The sequence below is a fragment of the Aspergillus viridinutans genome (assembly GCF_018404265.1).
Source record: "Aspergillus viridinutans IFM 47045 DNA, scaffold_1, whole genome shotgun sequence".
NCBI lineage: Eukaryota > Fungi > Ascomycota > Eurotiomycetes > Eurotiales > Aspergillaceae > Aspergillus > Aspergillus viridinutans.
Window position 1 is genome coordinate 678,870 of NW_025091217.1, and position 22,044 is coordinate 700,913.

General features: G+C 34.8%; 4 protein-coding genes across 4 annotated transcripts; 2 read left to right on the top strand and 2 right to left on the bottom strand.

Moving 5' to 3' along the window:
• Nucleotides 1-13,853: 13,853 nt before the first annotated feature.
• On the top strand, nucleotides 13,854-14,872 carry Aspvir_000152 (DUF3716 domain-containing protein; the record flags this gene model as incomplete). The annotated part of the gene is made up of 3 exons (XM_043265295.1): nucleotides 13,854-14,037; nucleotides 14,097-14,444; nucleotides 14,508-14,872. The coding sequence occupies 3 exons, from the start codon at nucleotides 13,854-13,856 to the stop codon at nucleotides 14,870-14,872; spliced, it is 897 nt and encodes a 298-aa protein (XP_043121230.1).
• Nucleotides 14,873-15,111: 239 nt separating this feature from the next.
• Aspvir_000153 (acyl-CoA dehydrogenase family protein) lies at nucleotides 15,112-16,590 on the bottom strand (the record flags this gene model as incomplete). Its single annotated transcript, XM_043265296.1, has 4 exons — nucleotides 15,112-15,614; nucleotides 15,661-15,750; nucleotides 15,812-16,039; nucleotides 16,098-16,590. The coding sequence occupies 4 exons, from the start codon at nucleotides 16,588-16,590 to the stop codon at nucleotides 15,112-15,114; spliced, it is 1,314 nt and encodes a 437-aa protein (XP_043121231.1).
• Nucleotides 16,591-17,127: 537 nt separating this feature from the next.
• On the bottom strand, nucleotides 17,128-19,446 carry Aspvir_000154 (putative protein kinase; the record flags this gene model as incomplete). Its single annotated transcript, XM_043265297.1, has 1 exon — nucleotides 17,128-19,446. The coding sequence occupies one exon, from the start codon at nucleotides 19,444-19,446 to the stop codon at nucleotides 17,128-17,130; it is 2,319 nt and encodes a 772-aa protein (XP_043121232.1).
• A 975-nt stretch (nucleotides 19,447-20,421) lies between these two features.
• Nucleotides 20,422-21,609, top strand: Aspvir_000155 (NAD(P)/FAD-dependent oxidoreductase; the record flags this gene model as incomplete). The annotated part of the gene is made up of 1 exon (XM_043265298.1): nucleotides 20,422-21,609. The coding sequence occupies one exon, from the start codon at nucleotides 20,422-20,424 to the stop codon at nucleotides 21,607-21,609; it is 1,188 nt and encodes a 395-aa protein (XP_043121233.1).
• Nucleotides 21,610-22,044: the final 435 nt, after the last annotated feature.

Sequence of the window (22,044 nt, forward strand, 5' to 3'; positions counted from 1 at the left end):
TAGTCTTATTATTAGAGTACTTCTTTAATTATAAGAAGTTCCTTCTTATATATAGGATAGTTCTTTTTAGTATTATTAAGCTTTTATTTATTAAATATTATAGGGTGCTACTATCCCCTTTTATCTTATTATAATAGTACTATACTAAGAGCCTATTTAGATGCATTAGTTTTAATTTAATATAGTAGTAAGAGATTAGTAATCTTAAGAATAGGTATATAAACTATTATATTCTTTAGTATTATAAATACTTACTAATATTAAGTATTCTAGACTATAGATTAAAACTTCTTCTTATAAAGTAAAGTATCTAATTCCTTTAGAAGTTTATAAAGAGAAGCTATAATTCTTATAAACTTATATATAAATTAATAATAGTATATAGCTAGTCCTAAGAATTATTAAACTTTATAAATATTTATTAGTTTTAGCTATATCTTTATAACCTTAATTTTTACAGGCATTAGTTAAACTAATCTATTACTAATAATATAACTATAAAACTATATTTCTCTCTTTATAAATATATACTTAGAGAGTTTTATATATAACTAATATTCTTAGAGTTAGTTAAATATTTATTAAATATACTTCTAATATTCCTCTTCTAAGTCTGAGAAGATTAAGATATTATTAAGGTAAACTATTATAAAGTTAAGGTCTTGTATAATACTGTTTATTATTATCTAAAATAATATAGGAGTATTATAAAGTCTAAATAGTATTACTAACTACTTAAATTTACTAAATAATATATTAAAAGCTATYTTTAGAATTAATAATTTACCTATTTATAATTACTAATAACTAGAGAGAAGATTAAGCTTTAAAAGATACTTAGCTTAACTTATTTAATCTAAGAGTTCTTAAATTTTTAGTAGTAGATAAGTATTCTTTATAGTTATCTTATTAAGTAAGTAGTAGTTAATATAAAATTACTACTTTTTATCTAGCTTTAAAATAATTATAATAGAAAAGCCCTAAGCACTAGCTAATAAGTAAATAATTACTTTCTTTAAAAGCTCTTTAACTTACCTTTTTATCTTACTAAATTTTTCTAGTAACTAAGGGTAAGAGTTAATATTAATTAGTAGTAAATCTCCTATATTAATATAATATTCTAATAATTAAACTAGAGGTATTCCTATAACTAACTCTTCTCTAAATATATCTTTATACTAGGCTAGAAGAGGACTTAACTATTATAGATTAATTAATACTTCTTTACTTTCTTTCTATTTTTAAATAATATATAACTAAGCTTCCTGTTAACCCTTCTAAAGAGTATATTAAAGCTATTTTATAGAGATAAGATTAAGAGATATTTTCTTATTAATCTTAATTTAAGTTCTTAGGTTAATAGAGTAGATAGTTATATATTTTATTCTATATTCTTTAATAACTATCTATCCTATAACCTAATTAATATTAGGGTTAAAGTATTTTAGCTAGTCTTAATCTAAGATAATATTATACTCTGTTATTTTAAAGACCTAGGGAGTAATAATATAGTACTAATTACCTAATTTAAGTAGAATTTAAAATTAATATAATATATATATAAATCTATTATTTAGTAGATAAATCTATAGTTATTTAGATATTTATTAAAATTAAAACTATAAAGAAGGTAATAAATTAGTTAGATATTTTAAAATAAATATATAACTAGAGCTATAGTCTAATAATACTTAGAGATAGACTACTACCTAAGAAGCTTTAAGTATAGTAGGGAAATAGAGAATATTAGATCTAAGAGTATTTAAGTAAGTATTAATACTATTATAGTCTTCTAGCTCTAAATCTATTTCTATTATATTAGATAGTCCTTCTTAAGGTAGCTAATTTTCCTTACTACTATTCTTATTAGAATTATTATAATTCTTTAGTAGTTTAAGATTATTAAATACTTTATATTTCTTAACTTTAGAAGCCTATAATAGTTAACTAACTAGTACTTCTATATTTAGTAGTCTATTACTTTTCCTAACTACTTTTTATAATTTAATTATAGCTAGTTTAGTATAGTATAAGCTTAAATATTATAGCCTTTCTATCTATAATTAAAGTAAGCTTAATTAGTTTAATACTATACCTTCTATTTATATATTCCTTTCTTTAGTTAGTTAGGAGATGCAGTAATGGCATTTAAATTAATATCTATTAGATCTATTTAATAATTATTAATTTCTCTAAAGGATTAAAGCTAGATCTAAGTATATAAGACTACTCTCTATTTATACTTAGTAAAATAATAAACTATATTATTAAAAGTAGTTAGTTTATTATAATCTTTAACCTAGTAAGCATGCAGAACTAGCTTTAAATTAGTAATAAACTTCTAGATTAATATATTATCTAAAATTCTAGATTTAATATATTTAGTAGTCTTAATTAGGGAAGTAGTATAGAATTATATAGTTTAATTACCTTAAGTATATCTCTTATACTTTTTCTAATATTTATTTTCTTCTCTAATTTCTCTAAAATAGTCTTAGATCTACTATTTAAAAATATCTAAGATAATTATAGTAGCTATTAAATTATATTTAGTCTTCTACTTATAAGTATCTTACTACTCTTTAGCCTAACCTATAAGATAATACTTAATTACTATAATTTTTTTAAGTTTAGTAGCTTTCTTCTAAGTAAGAGTTTACTTATTATAAAAGTATTTATTAATCTATTAGAGCTACTTTACTATAGCATCCTTACTATACTTACTATTATATATAGGGATTAATTTAAGATTAGAAATCTTTTAATATAGCTTAAGTACTTTAGGGATAATAGTAAGGAGAGGATTAGAGTTAGAAGTAGTAGCTATAGCTTCTATAGTTCTATTTAAATAGATATAATCTAGATAGTTATACTAATCTTAGAGAAGTTTAACTAACTACTTATATAGCTAGATTAGTTTAGCCTAGGTATCTTTATTTATGCCCTAGGCAGTGAGAGTAAACTACTATTAGAGTTAAAGATATTCTATCTTAAAGCTATTACTATAATTAGTAGCYTAGGTTTAAGGGGTCTCTATACTAGAAGATATAGATTTAATATTATCTATTTTATTAAGTAAAGAATAATATCTAATTAAGAGTAGAAGTTAGATTAATAATTATTAATATTAATTTAAACTTATTAAAATAACTTTAATAACTCCTAATTTATCTTTCTTTAAGGTCTAATTATTAATYCTATATCTATTACTATTTAAAAGACTCTAATAGCCTATAATATCTATAACTTATAATATTACTATAGGGAAGAGTTAATAAGGATATCCTAATAGTAAATTATTATTCTCTTAGATATCTTAATTAGTCTAAGGAGGTTAAAAACTATTAATTTAAGGTATTTTCTATTAAATTAGGGATGATTAATATAAGGGATTTTATTAAAGTTAAATTATTAATTATATTCCTAAGGATTAGTAGACTAAGGTTACTATAATTTAGATTAGTTCTTTATAAAGAGTTTTAAACCTTCCTAGGAATTAAGCATTATATATTTACTTAATCTAGATATACTACTAGATAGTATATTTATTATTATAAAGGATATAGAGTCTTTAAAGAGTATAAAAGTAAGGGATAGGCTAGTAGCTACCTTATATATACCTTCTTTACTTTAAGGGATTCTAGCTATCTTTTATATTTAACCTAAGCTAAGAATGAATGTAAGGTCTAACTAACTATATAAATAGTAATATTAGTCACTAGATATTATTGCATACCTGATATAGCTTCTCTGAAGCCATATGCCCGCAGTCAATATCACAACTTAAAGTAAGATAATATTTATTCTTTAGATTACTAAGACTAGAAAAGATAGGGTTAGGCTAAGATAGATTTAAGTAAGGATTAGTAGTAATAGCTTCTATAGTAAAACCTATACTAGAAATAAAGAGATCTATAGTACTTAAAGTTAGAGTAATATCTAAGATTAGAGAACTACTACCTAGTATTAAGAAAATTAGGAGATTAGAGTATACTATCTTAGCCTAAGCTTTCTCTATAGTAGTATAATAATAATAAATACTTAATATAGGAATAGGGTTCTCTTTAGAACTACTTAATTAACTTAATCTAGTCTAATACTTTAGATTAATATTAGGCATAGGTAGAACAGCTTTACTTATAGAAGAAGAGGAGTAATAACTATAATAACTTAGGTTAGATTTAGTAGTAAGCTTAGGGGGGGTCTAATATAAAGTATTTAATTATTATTTAGTAGATATATTAATAGTTTTACTTAGAGGTATATCTTATAAGGTAGGACTATTATTCTAAATCTTTAGTAGACTACTAGCTTATAAGATTATCTTATATAAATAAATAATTACTAATAAAAAGTTTAAAATAAGAAACTTATATATTATCCCTAGAATTCTACTACTTACTATTGTAGCGGGCAGGGCCTGCTGAATGCTCGAGCCTACTAGGCACTCGCGATCTGCCTCAGGCACCAATAAACTCCTGTCTAGTGGGGACACTAGTAGTTATATAACTCTTATAGTAATTAATGTAGTAATTAATCTTATTATATGATCTTACCTATTATTTACACACTCCTTTTTATGTTTAGCTGTCACAGCCCTAGCTAGAACCTTTTAGTAATTTCTTACTGTCTAAATCTAGGTTATAGATTTATAAGGCTTCTAGCCCATAATATTAGAAATTACTGACTACTGGACAGTCAGACAGAGCTAGTAATAGATAACTAGATGAACTAGATGAATTAGATGAACTAGATGAATCAGATAAACTAGATAAACCAGACAAACCAGATAAACTAGATAAACCAGACGAACTAGACAAACTAGATGAACCATAGAACTAAACAGAATAGCTAAAACAGATAATATAGATAGTATAGATAGTATAAGTTATAATGACGTATTATCATAGATATTAATATTATCAGAAGGACCTAATAAAGAATATATATAATAATAGAATACTACACAGGTAGACCCTATAGCCTAAATAGCCTAATAGTTATAGAAGATTATAGATTAAATAGCTTAAATAAAAGTATAGTAGATAGCTACTACTCCTTAGCTAGATATTACTACCTAGATAACCCCTATAGTGCCTACTCCTGCTGCTACCTCTATAAATAAACTACTAAGAAGGCTAAAACTAATTCTACCTAATCCTAACTAATATAATAGTATTAATAAGGCTATATATAATATCTTCTACTCTAATCTATTAAGAAAACTAGAAGTTAACTATTTTATATTTAGTAGCTACTATAATTATATATAGTATATCTTTACTAGGCTTAAGGATTAAGCCACCACTGTAATAAGCCCCTAGATAGACTAGTATACCTAGAACTATACTATGACTAGAGCTAATTTAAATTATATAATTAGCTAGCTTAACCTTATATTCTAGGATAGGAATTATATAGAGAAAGCTATAGAAGAGCTATACTACTTATAATAAGATAGTTACCCCTTTAGTAATATATTAGTAGACTTTAACTAGCTACTAATAAAGGTGGGAGGCTATAGCTAGACTAATAATATAAAATAAACCTTTATTAATAGTACCCTAAATATAGAGATATAGATATAGCTCTTTAGTATAGCTAAGGAAGTAAGCTTTAAAGGCTACTACTAGTAGCTATAGATAATTATAGACTAAATTAAAGCCTTCTATGCACAAGGAGCAGCCTAAGCTAAGTAGTATAGAAAGAGTATATAAGTTATAAGTTATAGTTATATTACCTATATTCCCACACCTCTAATAAATCTAGTCCTAAGCTTACTAAGCCTTAGTAATCCTATAGATTAGGAACTAACTACTACAACCCTAGCTTACTAATATTAACATATAAAATAGGTTAATAAGGCTAAGAGGTCTTATTACTATACTAAAGAGAGATACCTATGCTATAGGGCCTTAGACTATATAATTAAGGGGTATTAGTACCTAGGTACTATTTCTCTATAGAGTAGAGAAGTAAAACTACCCTAAGCCTCCTAAGCTATTAGGCCCCTGCTTAAGAATAATAAGCTAGATATATAAGCTCTAGAGCTTACTAATAATATAAGTAAGTTAGAAAACTAGCTACTTCTATAAAAAGACTCTTACAGAGGCTAATTAAATAGTTAATATAACTAAAAAGCTAGCACCATCCATGTCCTAAGGAAGAAGATATACTTATTAATTATTAGTAGTTTTAAAAGGCTGTTAGATTTAATGTTCTAGAATTTATAGTATCTAGTATAATTAATAAGGAATATAATTATTAAATCCTACCTAATATAGGATATATATCTTATATAGTTATAGCTAAATACTTTATATAGAAGCTATAACTAGAGTAGATTAAGATTAAGCCTATTAATCTAGAGAACTATACTAGTATAATAGAAAGTATTATCTTAATAATTACTTACTTCTCCCTAGATATTAGTAGCAGCTACTAGTGCATAGTCTATATATATATAGTACTAAAGCTAGGTAATAGGACTAACTTAATCTTAGGGATCCCCTGAATAAGGGACTAGGGAGTAATAATAAAAGCTAAAGGACCTTAGCTATAGCTTATAGATAGATTTATAGTTAAAAGTATTAAGAATAAACTAAAGCTAGGGGTGAAATAAATTAGTGCCTAGGGATTTACTATCTATAATTAATAATAAAGAAAGAATAAGACTATATAGATCTTTACTACTAGTATTTAAGATATTAAGAAGGCCTTATAGGTTAAGAAGCATACTAACCTAGCTATAAAGTTACTAAAGCACTACTATAAGTTTCTTAATATATTTAATTAGAAGAAGGCTAATAAGCTGCTATTATACTATCTAGATATAGATTACTAAATTAAACTTATTAAGAATAATAAGGAGAAGTTAATAGAACCCCTATAAAGACTATTATATAGTATATTATAAGAAGAACTCTTAGTACTATAAAAAATATTAATAGAACTATTAGAGAAGGGCTTTATCTATATTAGTAGTTCTATAGCTATAGCACTAGTACTATTCACCTATAAGCCTAGAGGTGGTTTATAATTCTGCATTAACTACTATATACTAAATATAATTATAAAGAAGGACTGATACCTGCTCCCCTTAATTAATAAGACTCTAGAATGCATCTTAAAGGTAAAGTAGTTTACTAAGCTAGATATAATTACTACTTTTTATAAGATTTATATCACCCTAAAAGATAAATAGCTAACTACTTTCTATACTTATTTTAGCTTATTTAAATAGCTAGTCACCCCCTTTAGCATAGCAAATACATTAAGTACTTTCTAGTAGTATATTAATTAGACCCTTTAGGACTTCCTAGATAAATTTACCTCTATATATATTAATAATATACTAATCTTTATAAATAATTCTCTTACTAAGTATTAGCTATATATCTAATAGGTGCTAGAGTGCCTAAAGAATATAGGATTATAACTAGATATTAATAAATATAAATTTAAGGTGAAGAGTACTAAATATCTTAGATTTATAGTAGAAGCTAGTAAGGGCATGCAGATAGACCCTACTAAGGTAAAGATAATATTAGAATAGCAGGCCCCTACCTCTATATATAGTATGTATTTATTCCTAGGCTTTATAAACTTCTATTAATAGTTTATATAGGACTTCTTAGATATAGTATAATCCTTAATAGTACTAATATATAAGGGAGCCCCCTTTATATAGGGAGATAAGTAAATAAAGGCCTTTAAATTACTAAAGAAGATATTTATTATAGCCCTAATTCTTATATAGTTTAACCCTAATAGAAAGATAGTAGTTAAGATAGATATATCTAACTAGGTAATAGGAGCTACTCTATCCTAGTATAATAATAATAGTATACTAAGGCTAGTCACCTATATCTCTAAGAAGAATATATCTATAGAGTATAATTATAAAATCTATAATAAGGAGTTACTAGCTATTATTAATACTCTTAAGAAGTAGAAGTTAGAATTAATTAGCTTACTATAATTTAAGCTTATTATAGACTACTATAACCTTAAATACTTTAAGACAGTCCACAGGCTTAATAAATAATAGATATATTAGTTATATACCTTAAGCTAATTTAACTATAAGTTATACTACTAGCCTAGGAAGCTTACTATATACCTAGATACCCTATTATATAGGGAGCAAGACATACTATAGGATGTAGATAATAATAGACTTAAGGTATATAACTATTATTTAGTGCTGCTTAAGGTTATTACTAGCTAGATATATATATAAGTATTTTATAACTATAAAGTAGTATCTAACCTAGATATAAGGTTACTAAGTAAATATAATAATTAATTACCTTTACCTCTAAAAGAATACTAGAGGGAAGCTATACTAGATAATATTAATTTATAGAAGATACACCAGGCTGTAGAGAAAGGGGCTATATAATTTCTAAAGAAGCTTAGTATCTAAGTATTAATTATTAAATATTTAATATTACTAGATAATTACCTACTATACTAAGGCTAAAAATAGGTCCCTAATTCTGAACCCCTATAAATAAGGATTCTGMAAGAGATCTATAACTTAGTGTTAATAGGCCACCCTAGGAAGAATATACTATATATAATAATTACTTAGAACTTCTACTAGCTGGAGCTCTCTGCAGATATTTAATAATTTATAAAGAACTATAATAAGTATAGCACTAATTATATATAGTATAAGTAGTATTAGGGGCTGTTAAAACCCTTACTAATTCTAGATTATAAGTAATAAGAGATTACTATTAACTTTATTACTAAACTACTAACTTCTAACAGGTGTAAAGACATAATGGTAATAGGTAATAGACTTAGAAAGGGTATAATCTTAGTACCCTATAAATAGATAGACTCTAAGATAGTAGTATAGCTACTAATTAATTAATTTATTAGATATTATAATATTCCTAGTGTAATTACTTTAGACTATAGTCTATAGTTTATTAGCTAGTTCTAGAAGTACTTTTATAAATAACTAGATATCTAATAATATCTCTTAATAGCCTTCCACCTATAAATAGATAGGTAGATTAAATAAATAAATATAATATTAGAGGCCTACCTTAGGAACTTCTATAACTATATATAGACTAATTAGAAGTTATTACTACTAATAGCCTAACTAGTAATTAATAGCTAGGATGTAGTAAGTATAGGAGTTAGCCTATTCTTTCTAGATTATAAATATAATATTAAATTATTAGAGATTAAGGAGCTAGACTATAAGGTAGCTACTACCTATATAATCTATTTACTAAAGGCTAAGGCTAAAGTAATTATAATAAAAATAAGAGAAGCTACTAATATAGTATAGTTAGAATTAGCTATAGCCTAGTAGTACTAAGAAGAGTATTTAAACCACTCCTGCCTAGTGGCCCTATAATATACTATTAAATTAAAAGTATAATTAGACTTATAGAATATTTAAATAGATCACCTAAGTAGGAAGCTTAATATATAGTATATAAAGTTTATAGTACTTAAAGCTATTAGGTTATATACTTACTAATTAGATATACCATCTAGTATATATAATATATTCTATATTAGTCTACTACATCCTACTACCAGCAATCCATTCCCAAGCTAGTTAAATAGTGATTACCAGCTGCCAGCAGTCCTAGTTAATGGTGAAGTAGAATATACTATTAAGGAGATCTTATAGAAGTATAAGAAATATATTAGATAAGGCTATTAAATAGAGTACCTTATTAAGTAGGTAGGCTATAAGCAGCCTACTTAGGAGCTAGCTATAAACCTTACTAATATAGTAGTACTTACTATATGAGAGGTATACCAGCCTTAATTTAGAGGGGGGGATAGTATAGTAAGCAGGGCCTGCTAAATACTTAAGCCTACTAGGTACTTATGATCTACCTTAGGTATTAATAAACTCCTATCTAGTAGGAATACTAGTAGTTATATAACTCTTATAGTAATTAATATAGTAATTAATCTTATTATATAATCTCACCCACCATTTATATACTCCTTTTTATGTTCAGCTGTCATGGCCCTAGCTAGAACCTTTCAGTGATTTCTTACTATCTAAATCTAGGTCATAGATTTATAAGGCTTCTAGCCCGTGACAACTATAACCTAGATAGAATTTATAGTTTAATTCTTTTCTATATTATAAGTAATTAGTATAAGCACCCTAAAATAATATCTAAGTTATACTATTTAAATTATACTTAGGAGATATAATATATTTAAGAAATATACTAAAGTCTATATATTACTTATAGCTAGGACCTATAGTAATATCTTACTAATAGAGAATAATAACTAATTACTAAGATAGGTTAATAATTAGCTTAGTTAATAGTTTACTACTCTTACTATAAGACTATTTAATATTATATACTATATCTAAAAGGGTAATATAGGATTTATCTTACTTTATTAATAGGAAAAAGTACTTCTTTATTACCTACTTAATAGTACTATAATAATTAGGAATAAGTATCTTTAAATTAGGAATAGAAGTATAATAACTAAGGAGCTATAGAAGGTAAATATACTTTATAAAGAGGAGAGACTATAAAAGTCTATTAATCTAAATAAATAAAAGCTAAGCTAGGGGATCTAATATTAAGACTTAGTTATAAAATATCTTATATATTAAGTAAGAAAAGTTAAGGGTATTTATACCTAGGCTATATATATTAGTAGTAAATACTTACTTATTTATTTATACTTATTAGCTAATTCTACCTTTATTAATTTAATTATTTATATATATATATAAATAATAATATTTATTATAATTCTTTATATAGTACTCTAGGATTACTAACTACTTAGGTAACTTACTTATTAATATTACTAAGTAAGGTAATCTAATTATACCTCTTATATCTTAAATAAAGAATACACTCAGCCACTACTATAGTAATTTTAGAATAATAGTATAAAGAATAATTTAGTTAATTTTATAAATTATTAATAAAGAAATAATGATATCTAATACTAGATCTAGAAATTAATATATCTTAGTAATAGTTATATCTATATAGTTGCTTTGCTAGGTGCTGACAAATTTCCTATAAAAAGATGGCTAACTAAGAACTCTATAGATGAAGTTTAATCTAAGCAGGGGAGGATGTGATATTAAATAGTATATATATAACTTTAGGGAAGTCTATTAGATATATAAAGATATCTAGTAATTATTATTATTATTTATATAGTTAGTTAGACCTTACATTCCTTCTTAGCTTAGGTTAAAATATAAAAGAAGACTGGAATCCCTTAAAGTTAATAAGGTATATATAGGGTGGCTACTAGCCTATCCCTTACCCTTACACTCTTTAAAGACCCCACATCCTTAATGACTACGAATATCCCACTACTATATTTAATCTAGATATTAGGTAAATTAATGCCCTTAATATATTTATTAATAGTAAGATTGATAAGGAAGTATACACCTGGATAGTAGATAGATTCTTAGAATCTAGTTATATTTACTAGTTATAAAGAGCTCTTTATAGCCTATATAGGTTACCATGTCTTTAGTAGTAAGAATTAATATAAACCCTTAAGAAATTAGGTTTAAAATAAATTAATACTAACATATGCCTCTATACTAATGATAAGGTAGTAATTATAATATTTATTAATAATATCTTAATTCTCTACTAGCCTAAACATCATTAATATGCTAATGATTTAATCTGATAAATATAAGCTAAATATAAATTCTATAATTTAGGTAAGGGAGGAACCTTTTTAAATATTAAGATTATAAGAGATAGATTTAAGTAAAAGCTCTAACTTAACTAATAAGCTTATATTAATAAGATTATTACTAGATATTATCTAGAAGCAACTAGATGGAAGCTATTAACCCTATTAGATAGAAAGACCTTATACCCCTATAATAGAACTGCTTCTATGGCAGAGATATACTATTATTAGTCTAAAGTTAGATCTACTATCTATCTAGCTATTATTATATAATTAGATATAGTAAAGATAGTATCTAAATTAGTAAGATATCTTACTAATCTAGGCCTAGAGTACTTTAATACTATTAACTAGGTAATTCTATATCTTACTATTACTACTAATTACACCCTAGAATATAGTAGAAGCCTTATAGTAAGCCTTTTTCTTATTATAAGTAATGCTATATTTGCTAATTATTTAGACTAAAAGAGTAGTATAGGATATTTTATTAAGCTATTTAGTACTATAGTTAATTAGTAGGCTAGGAAGTAATATACTATTACTATATCTACTATTAAAGCTAAATTACTTATAATATCTAAGGCTGTAAAGAATATATTCTAGTAGAAATAACTATTTCTTAATATTAGATTTAACCCTAAGCATAAGATATCTATCTTATATAATAATAAGTAAATAGTAGGGCTTCTTTATAATTAAGAGCCTGTTATCTAAATAAAGCTATAATATATTAATATATACTAATACTAGCTTTATTAGGAGGTCTAGAATAGCTAGATATTAGTTAATTAGATTAAAATAGCCTATATATCTACTAATAGCCTCACTAAGCTGCTTCCCTATAATAAGTATTAAGAATTTTATAAGATGGTTAGCCTAGTTAACTAATTAGATATTTTAATTAACTAGGAGCCTTAATCTTAATCTTACCCTAATAGCTTACTTAAGCCTTACTTATAGCCTATAATTACTCTGCCTTCCTAATTAGGTGATTAAATTAATTTAGCTTACTATATCTAATGAGCTAGGGGGGTATTTTAATATAGATTACTGCTTACCTAATTAGGCCTATAGTATGGACCTTCCTGATTTTAATTAGATAGATTATGTTCCCTTAATGGCCAAAAATCAGTCATTTACCCCTATCTGGATCCCTGAATCTGGCGGTATAAAATCTAGCTAGTCAGACAATAGATTAGAAAGAATTATACCTTCTGAACTTTCTCATTAGTAGGCAAATTACTAGTGATTAAGTAATCTTATACAGTTCCGCGATTTCCAACACAGTAAGGTAGGGGCAAACTTACCATACAATACAGCTCCATTACAGTACAGAGCCTTCCCCCGCATGACGTAATGGCCATCATATAGTTACTTCTGGGGTATCAATCAACCATCAGCCACACCTTAGTGAATATACTAGCACTTATTATACAGTGTGAAACTTCTTTTGCTGGATATTTACATATAGAAGCATATCTCAGTGATATGAGGCCAATGGAGTGTCGAAAGTGGCTGTGCAAGATTAAACTATGCGACAACGCCTCGACCTTTGACTTTATATACACAAAGCTATAGAGACACTCAACCCTGACTGAATGCTCAAGTGCTGAAAGGCATATGGTATTGCAAGACGGCAACCCAGGCTCTTGCGTTTCTTGTGATCCTCCCTTAGTCCCCTACTTTGCTGCTGAAGCTGCTAATTTGTACATAGAGAGACTAAGGTGTCTTAAGTGTGCTGTTAGCTGATGGAGGGTCTTGTGGAATATTTCTCTTGTGAGTAGCAAGATGCAAAATAAAGAGATAATTCCAACTGCATGTGTAATCAGTTCTACTTTCTTCCGTAAATGAAGCGTTCATCAGAGAGGGCAAACTTTCCTCGGACCAAGGAGCAGATAGGCCATAGGACAGATGAATCGATTAGCATAGCTCTTGCAGAGACATGATTATGAAGAGAACAGGATGTTCCTGCGTTCCACGTTTAAGTATATTTCACATCACGGATGTGGTTGTGCGTTTATTTTGGTCATTCTCACTCTGACGCCGCGGCAACATTGCTTTGTATACAAGCTAATGCTCACTGTCATGACGTTTCTTCATTACCTTTCAATAGCTCACTGTACTTCATATTCTTGCTAGCTTTCAGACTGTGGTACAAGATGAGGAAAATAACAAAGCAAGAAGAGTACCACGACCTCCTAAGTCCCACAGCTCCCAAAATCTTTCGTATGTTCGGAATAGCTACACCTAAACGACCGCGCCCAGAATCAGAAAGCGAGGAAGAAGGACCATACCGACCTCATCGCCGTGGCAAAGGTGAAGTATCGTTGGGCGCTCATGACGGTATGTGTTTGTGTTTCTTTCGTCAGGTCGTTCTGAAGAGACTGACATGACATTTCCAGAAAGGGACGAGCTCATTACGGGAGTAGACGCGTCAGACCTGCCCATTGCGGCAGATAACCCAAACGAGACGCAGAAGAGATATCAGAAACTGCCTGCCATTCGCATTTTGGACTGGCAGATAGACGGAGACGGCCAGCCTATACGCAAACCACTGAGAGACAGCACGGCGTTGACGGCTGCATTGATCCAAACCCGCGGCACTGAGGCGGCTGATCCGTGCAGCTTCTGCAAAGACAATAAAGGCACGTGGAGAATGTGTGTCGTTGAACCACACCCAGATGATAACTCGAAGCTTGCCGGAGCATGTGCAAATTGTCGGTTCAGCAGGAGACACAACTGTGACCTACGTGAGTCGAAATCCTAAGCTTCATCCTGACCGTGCTTCTCTTTGCTAACAATTGGAACGCCAGGAGCACACAAAGATGATGAATCCATAGATTCATCGTTCATTTCCAAAGATTCCTTGACAGATACCACCAATAGCAGCGTAGCGGAGGAAGTGCAGAAGAACGAAGGACAAGCCGCCCCTATCCAGGAGGACATTCAGACGAATGTTCAGGAACATGTAAAAGAATCTGACAGTCAGACCCCTGCTCCAAGGTCACGTCTCGATGGCAGGGTTGTTCCGTTTCCTCTCGGACCAGAAACTATCAACGACTTGCCTTTACTTAAGCAGGCGATCAAAGACATTGTTGCGCACCTTAACATACTTCATAGGCGAGTGCAACAGCTGGAGGAGAAGCGTCAATCGATCAATCCTTGGGAGTTAGTTTGAACCCTTTCGCTCCTGCTCAGGACTTGCATTTCTCTCAGACTTCTTTCTTGGGGGACGATTTCACTTCTTAGTGTTGAGCTTGGTCAAGGACGTTTTGATATAGCTGACACATGGACACTGCCAGCATTTGGATATGGCTTTTGTGGCTAGTTAAATCTTCGAGCTGTAGTGAGTTTTGAACGTCTGGTAGAGCAAACAGATTATCTGCAGCGAGCAACGAGATAACATTGCAACGCATCCTAGAGCTTCGACCTTTTCTCAATAGCCTGCCTCCTCGTCTTAAGCGCCTTGGTCTCCTCCTGTAAAGCAAGGCCCATCATAATCTCCTCGCTACCACCACCAACTACGTGAACTCGCACGTCACGGGAAATCTGCTCAATTCGTGCCCCCTTTCCGGACTTATTATACCCAGCACCTCCCAGGATCTGCTGCGCTTCACGAAAACTCTTCTCAAGAGCTCTGGTGGACATCACCTTAAGCAAAGCCGTCATTCCACCGATCTTCACATCGTCAGCGAATCGATCTTTGGTGAGCTCGATGATGTTAACGAGCTGCTCCATAAATGCATACGCGGGCTCGATCATGAGGCCGAACTTGAAGATCTTGGCTTGTATTGCCTGTCTTTGAATCAGAGGCGCGCCGAAGGTCTCTCGCTGCACTGCGTAGTGGAAGGCATCTTCTGCGCAAACACGAGCCAACCGCAAAGCGGCGCATGCAAGGGTAAGACGCTCGGGGTTGAAGTCTTGACAACGTCAGTACCTGGATATCTTTCCTGGGGACGTACTCACTTGACATAATGAGCGGGAAGCCTTTGTTTTCTTTTCCGATTAAATTATCAACCGGGACCCGAACATCGTCGAATTCAATGAACGTCGATCCTAATTGACTGATCAGCTGCCATGTATCATTTATGGTAGTATCCAAGCAAGCAGGCCATACCGCTGGCATTGACGCCTGAGTTGTGCATCCGCCGGCGAGTCACCCCAGGAGCAGTCAAAGGAATCACAAGCAGACTGATGCCGCCTCTCCCCCGCCCGCCTGTCCTCACAGCAGCAGTGCAATAATCAGCCCAGATACCATTCGTGATCCATTTCTTCGCCCCATTGACAATGTAATGATCACCATTTAATCTTGCAGTCGCCTGGATATTCGCAACATCCGAACCAGCTAGTAGCCCGTCAGCCGAACGATCCCCCCTCGAATGAAAAGGACTCAAATCTCATACCATCAGGCTCCGTAATCCCCAAGCAAAATCTGATATCCCCCCTCGCAACCTTAGGCAACCACCTCCGTCTCTGCTCCGTTGTCCCGAACCTCGCGATAGGCGGACACCCGATACTATTTCCACCACCCAGACCCCATATAACACCCACAAATCCGACCCGAGTAAACTCATCCGTCACAATGAGGCTGCACCACGTATCCCATTTTTCACGGGGGATGTTACCAGGTAATGATATACCTGCCACGTCTTCTTCGGAGGTCAGAGGATGGACGATTCCGAACCCCAGCTCGCAGTGGCGGCGCCGGACTTCCTCGGGGACTTGGCCCGCTGTTTCCCATTCTTGGGCATGAGGGGCGATGGATGTCTCTACGTAATTGCGGACGTAGGCGCGGAGTTCGTGGTGGAGGTCTGTGTAGTAGGGGTTTTTGATGTCTAGCTGGGGAAGAAGGGGTTCGCTGTAGGGAGCTGTCGGGGGGCGATCTGTACGAGGCATTTTTCCGACAGTTGGGATATAGGCCTATGGGGAAAGAGAGATAGGCGGAGTGATATTGACTCCAATTCAATTAAGAGGTGATGGACCTTTATTTTGATACATTTATGTAGATATAATGCTACATACTTGCCAGGGGAAGTGTGGGGATCCGCGTATTATGCGGGGAAGATGGCCTGTGAACCTCACTGTGATGCACTGATAAATAAATCCCATGAAACCGAGGCCCGAAACGCGCCTAAGCACTAAAGAATAGCGTATGTTTCTCCTGATTAGACTTAATTTGAATAATATGTCTTCAGTTTTCATTGTTTATCATTGCCTCGAGATCTATTCAAAGATAAGAAGAGAGGAGTGGTAGCATGAGTCCCGATTCCCCAGAAGGACTCAAAGATGAGTATCTATATGTTATACAGGGTTATAATACAGGGTTATAATCTTAATATGTTCACCTTTATTGTGTTCCCGCTTACATCGAGGCGGCTGTACGCTCGAGCATAGTGCTGATATAATAATTTCAACCAAAGTTGCTCAATAGCATCAACAACTGGAAAGATCTTGCACGACAGCAGCATCCAGAATATTTTCTAGAGCTCTCTTAATATCCGCACAGCGCAAGCGTCGATGAGGATTGGGCTCTAACATGCCGCTGATACACCTCATCAACGAGTCGGCCACAGACACACCATCCTCTAGCATGACTGATCCCATGTCCAGTTTCTGTGCAAAGTCTGCTGGGAATACAGTGTTTCTAATGCAAGTTCTGGCCGGTGACTGACGATTTGTGCCTTTTGTCAGGTCGGTCAGAACCATTTGGCGTTCCATCTTAGTGTTCAGACGATAAAGAAGCTCAAAAAGTATAACTCCAAGAGCGTAAACATCAAGCGTTTCGTCCACAATGTAACTGAACTGATGATTTCCGGTTCGGAACATGCCGTTAGAGTGCTTCTCTCCATTAGGACTCAAGGGTGGGCGATAGAACTCCGTTCCAACGACACGCCCGAGCTTTGGACCCTCCTCAAAGGAGGGGGTAGGACAGTCGTTCAGATGCGATACATCTGCGACAAGACCAAAGTCTCCTATTCTGGGGTGACAGTAATCAGGTGTAGACCCGTAATTCGCCATGCAGGGAGGACACCCATCGAGTTTGCCATTATCAGACGGTGAGAGGAAGATATTTGCCGGTTTCAGATCACGATGGATTATGCCTTTGGCATGGAGATATTCGACACCGGAGATTATACGTAGCATTAACCTCAGCGAGGGTATCAAATGGAAGCAGTGACGCCGTGTGGGTGTATGGTTATGTTCTGCGAGACCCAAAGAGTGAGGACTAAGATAAGCGTTCAGGGAAATAGGATGCAGAGACATTTGAATGTGGAGAATCACAGCAGGAAGCTGAGACCCATTTTGACGCCTTCGTTGGAGCTGCAGCTTGGACGCATCGTAACTGAGCCCGTCGGTGAAGATATCATCATCGGTGCCTCCAAAAGTCGACAGCTGACCATGAGACGCAAAATTGAAATCGCGAGGGATCGACTCGACCTCTTCATCGTCTTCGAGACTCCGTGCCAGGCTATTCTTTGAGGGGCGCGACGACGACGTAGCATGACTGTAGCGACGTCGCGAACGATGAGGAGCATCGGCTTCGGATTCAGCAGACGTAGAAATTGAGCGACCCTCAACTGCAGAAACTTCCGAATGTTCAAATACCACTCCAAAACTTTGCTCGCCGGTCGATTCTTGACTCAGACACACGCTGTGGCTCTCCTCGTGCTGGAACTCCGTTGCACCCATATTCCTTGAGTGAAGAAGGTCAGACATATGAGCCTGTTCCACCCATGCACCATAGTATCGGACAACATTCGTATGCTCGAGTCGAGCAAGCGTTCGTATCTCTTTCATGATACTTTCAAGTTGGTTTTGATTGCCGCCTTGCAACTGCTGAAGCCGCCTCTGACTGAGTGGAATCTTCTTAATCGCGTAGTTCTGCCCGTCAATATGATTTTTCACATGATAGACTTCGCCGAATGATCCACGGCCGAGGACTCTCACTTCTGAAAATTCCGTCGCATAACGAGATATAGCTGGAGTCGGTGGTGGCGGATTCGGCCTGAATAGCGGGAAGCCCACAGGCGAACTACCCAAGAGGGCAAACGGCTGATGGTCCGGCGCGTGCGTGTCGTCTCTTGCGGCACCTTGCTCTCTGAACCCCAACAGTCCGCTGTATTGACGCCTCATCTGCGAAGGTCTTGCAAAATCCGTCTCTACATGAACTTGCATCCGGTTTGAGGCTTTAGAAGCCAAAACGACGTCTTTTGTTGTGCCAAGAGACGGCATCTGCTTAGGGATACCGTCTAAGTTTAGCCCTTTGAGGGCCTGCAGGCCAATTCCATCAAGCGTTTCGCGATACTTCTGTCTTCTTTCTCCCCATTCATCACTCTCAATGCCTCCAGGTAACATTCCATGTGTCGATAGCAGCTGTGATTGATGGGAATACATCTTTTTGGCCAGATGCTGTACTTCTGGAGAGTCGCGAGTGTATCGCATCTGAGAGCCTTCCCTGGCATTGAGGATGTCTGTTGCTTTGCTGAGGCAGTAGAACTCGAGCAAGGCGGAGGTCACCCACGCTGTATGACCTTGAGCTTCAACATCAAGGACATCCATTGATGCTTCGGAGATGCTTTCAGTGCCAGGCTCCCTATCGAGGGATGCGGTCTCTGCACCGTTCCCGGAATGAGACTTAACCCGGGGCTTCCTGGAGGTGGTCGTTGAATGCAATCCATGGTCGCTTTCATCGGAGCTGGATTGAGACTCCGAGGAGGACGAGATTTCCGAAGCTGGCCTGAACATAGACATTTTGAGGGACACAATGAGCCGCAATGTCGAGGGGGTGATTTCACAGCCACAAGGGAGCCATGCCAGCACAGATGGCCTGCCCCATGTAGCAGCGAGCCAATAGAGAGCGTAGCAATGTAGCAGAGAACTGGATTGTGAGTGTAGGCACGAATGTATATCGTGTATGATTAATGACTCGCTGTAATAGACTTGCTAGGAATGTTTACCCAGCACCAATTGGTCGACGGAGTGAGAAAGTTCAGTTTCAGGTCATTCAATGGGCTTTTCCGAAGCTATGGTCCCGGTTTCACTTTGTAAATTATGTGGTAAATCTTCTCCTCTTTCGGGATGACTTTTGACCAGGCTGTCAATTCTCACAGGCTTCCATCAGATTCTAAAGCCAGATGTCAGAGAAAGGGCGGGTTGTCGGAGAAAGGGCGTGTGAATACGACATTAGGGAGTCAAACCTTCCTCTAGGCATCTGATGTATCGATCTAGCATTGGATGACATTAACTCGCTAAAAAGTATGCATCGCTTCACAGAAATTCGAGCCGTCGACATCGAAAAAGACGCGTTCTCATTCTTGGCCGAACTTCGGACTTTCAAGTCAAATAGGATGACGCACTTTCTGCCTCAGGCCGTCAGGCCACCTCAATGCCATTCACAATGCCTCTGATCCAAAACAGACTACGGAGTGTATAATCAGGCCATTCCTGATGGCACATTTTATCAAGTCGACTTATCGAAGCGGCTATCAGTATCTACTCATACTCGACTGACTCTCGCTACTGTCGTCGGAAACACGCATATTTGTGGGTACTCTCCGTTGTTGGCATCGAAGCCGTTCTATGTACAGCTCGTATTCATGACGCTACTTCGTCGAACCGCACCATGAATGAACATAAATGAGGCAGACTCCCCGTAGAGAGCCCGTGGACTAGATGTCACAGAAAGTTTCATTTATCCCTTAGGTCTTGAAGATACCCTGAGCAAGGATGGATTCCTCGGACGCATCATTCAAAATAGCTATTGCCGGCGGTGGTATCGTTGGGTCAGCCCTGGCTTACTTTCTATCAGAATCATTGGAGAATGGGAAAGAAGTTGTCCTCATTGATCGTTCCTTCTCTCAGTTGAAAGGTTCAACTGGGTGTGCGCCTGGATTCATTGGTCAATACAACGAATCGGAGGCTCTTACACGCCTAGCAATGGACACTGTCAGTGAATACAGGAAGATTCCTGGTGCCTTCGAGAACATTGGAGGGCTTGAAGTCGCTACCACTCCCGAAGGCGTCCAAAAATTGAAGGTCAGATACGACATGGCGAAGAAGGTTGGCCTGCCTGCCGAACTGCTGTCTCCTGAGCAGGCAACTAAACTGGCTCCTGATCTTGTCAAGAGCGATATCTTGACTGCGTTGCACTTCGCAAGCGACGGGGCCGCAAATTGTGCGAGGATCACTTCATTTTTTCAAGACCAGGCGCGCGAAAACAGCGTTCATTTCCTGGAAACAGATGTCAAGGAGATTATTCAGGAAAATGGCTGTGCAAACGGTGTCCTGACTACATCTGGACTGGTCAAAGCAGAAAAGGTGGTTATCGCCACTGGTATCTGGTCAGAGAATCTTTGTAACTTTGGTGTGCCGATTCCGGTTATTCCTGTTGCGCATCCATACATGTATGGCGAACAGCGCGAGCCAAAACCGCGCAAGTCACCGTTTGTTCGATGGCCTGAATTCTATGTGTATGCCCGTGATCATGGCACGGCCTATGGACTTGGTTCTTATGATCACAAGCCGCTCTACCACAAGCCCAATGAGACGGCGGTTGGCGACTGGGTCGATGCATTCGACGCATCACTGGAGCGGGCCCGCAGTTTGATCCCTGCCGAGACGAATTTGACCACCAAGGAGAAATTCAATGGTCTTTTCTCCATGACTCCGGACAATCTGCCTTTGGTCGGCACGATCTCGTCAATTAAAGGTCTTTATGTGGCGGCTGCAGTGTGGGTCACTCATGCGGCTGGGTCAGCTAAATTCTTGACCAAGATGATTCAGGGGGAAGAAGTTGACGAGTCGCTGAAGAAAGCGCTGGACCCGAACCGGTTCCAGGGTAAGGAGATGGAAGCTTTGAAGCAGGAGTCGCTGGCAGCGTACAACCACATCTATACGACTCATGAGACCAAGTGATCGTGGTAAAGAGTATTTCGCGACAGAGGCTGCATGTTGAATTCAAATCGTCGAACTTTCATAGATCACGATGTACCTAGATTCCCTAGATATGCTATATGCAATCAGAGAACCAAATTGGCTATCCGACCTGACATTTAAGCAGGCAAGCTGAACCGGTTCTTCACGATAATGTCCAGGAAAACCAATAATATTCCATAGTTGTGTTGTTTGGAGATCATCTTTGATAAAGCCCGACTTCTTTTACTTTGTTTCTAGCAATGCAAGCAAATGAAAGTCATGTCGGTTTGTGTGAAGGAAGGAGGAGGCGCGACGTCAGATCACGTGATTCAACACACGCGTAAAGAGCGTCACGTTCGAGGCGCGACCAAGACACGACTTCCCGAATCGGAGCGCATTGCCTGCTGATAACATCTCCATCTGCTCCGTATGTGA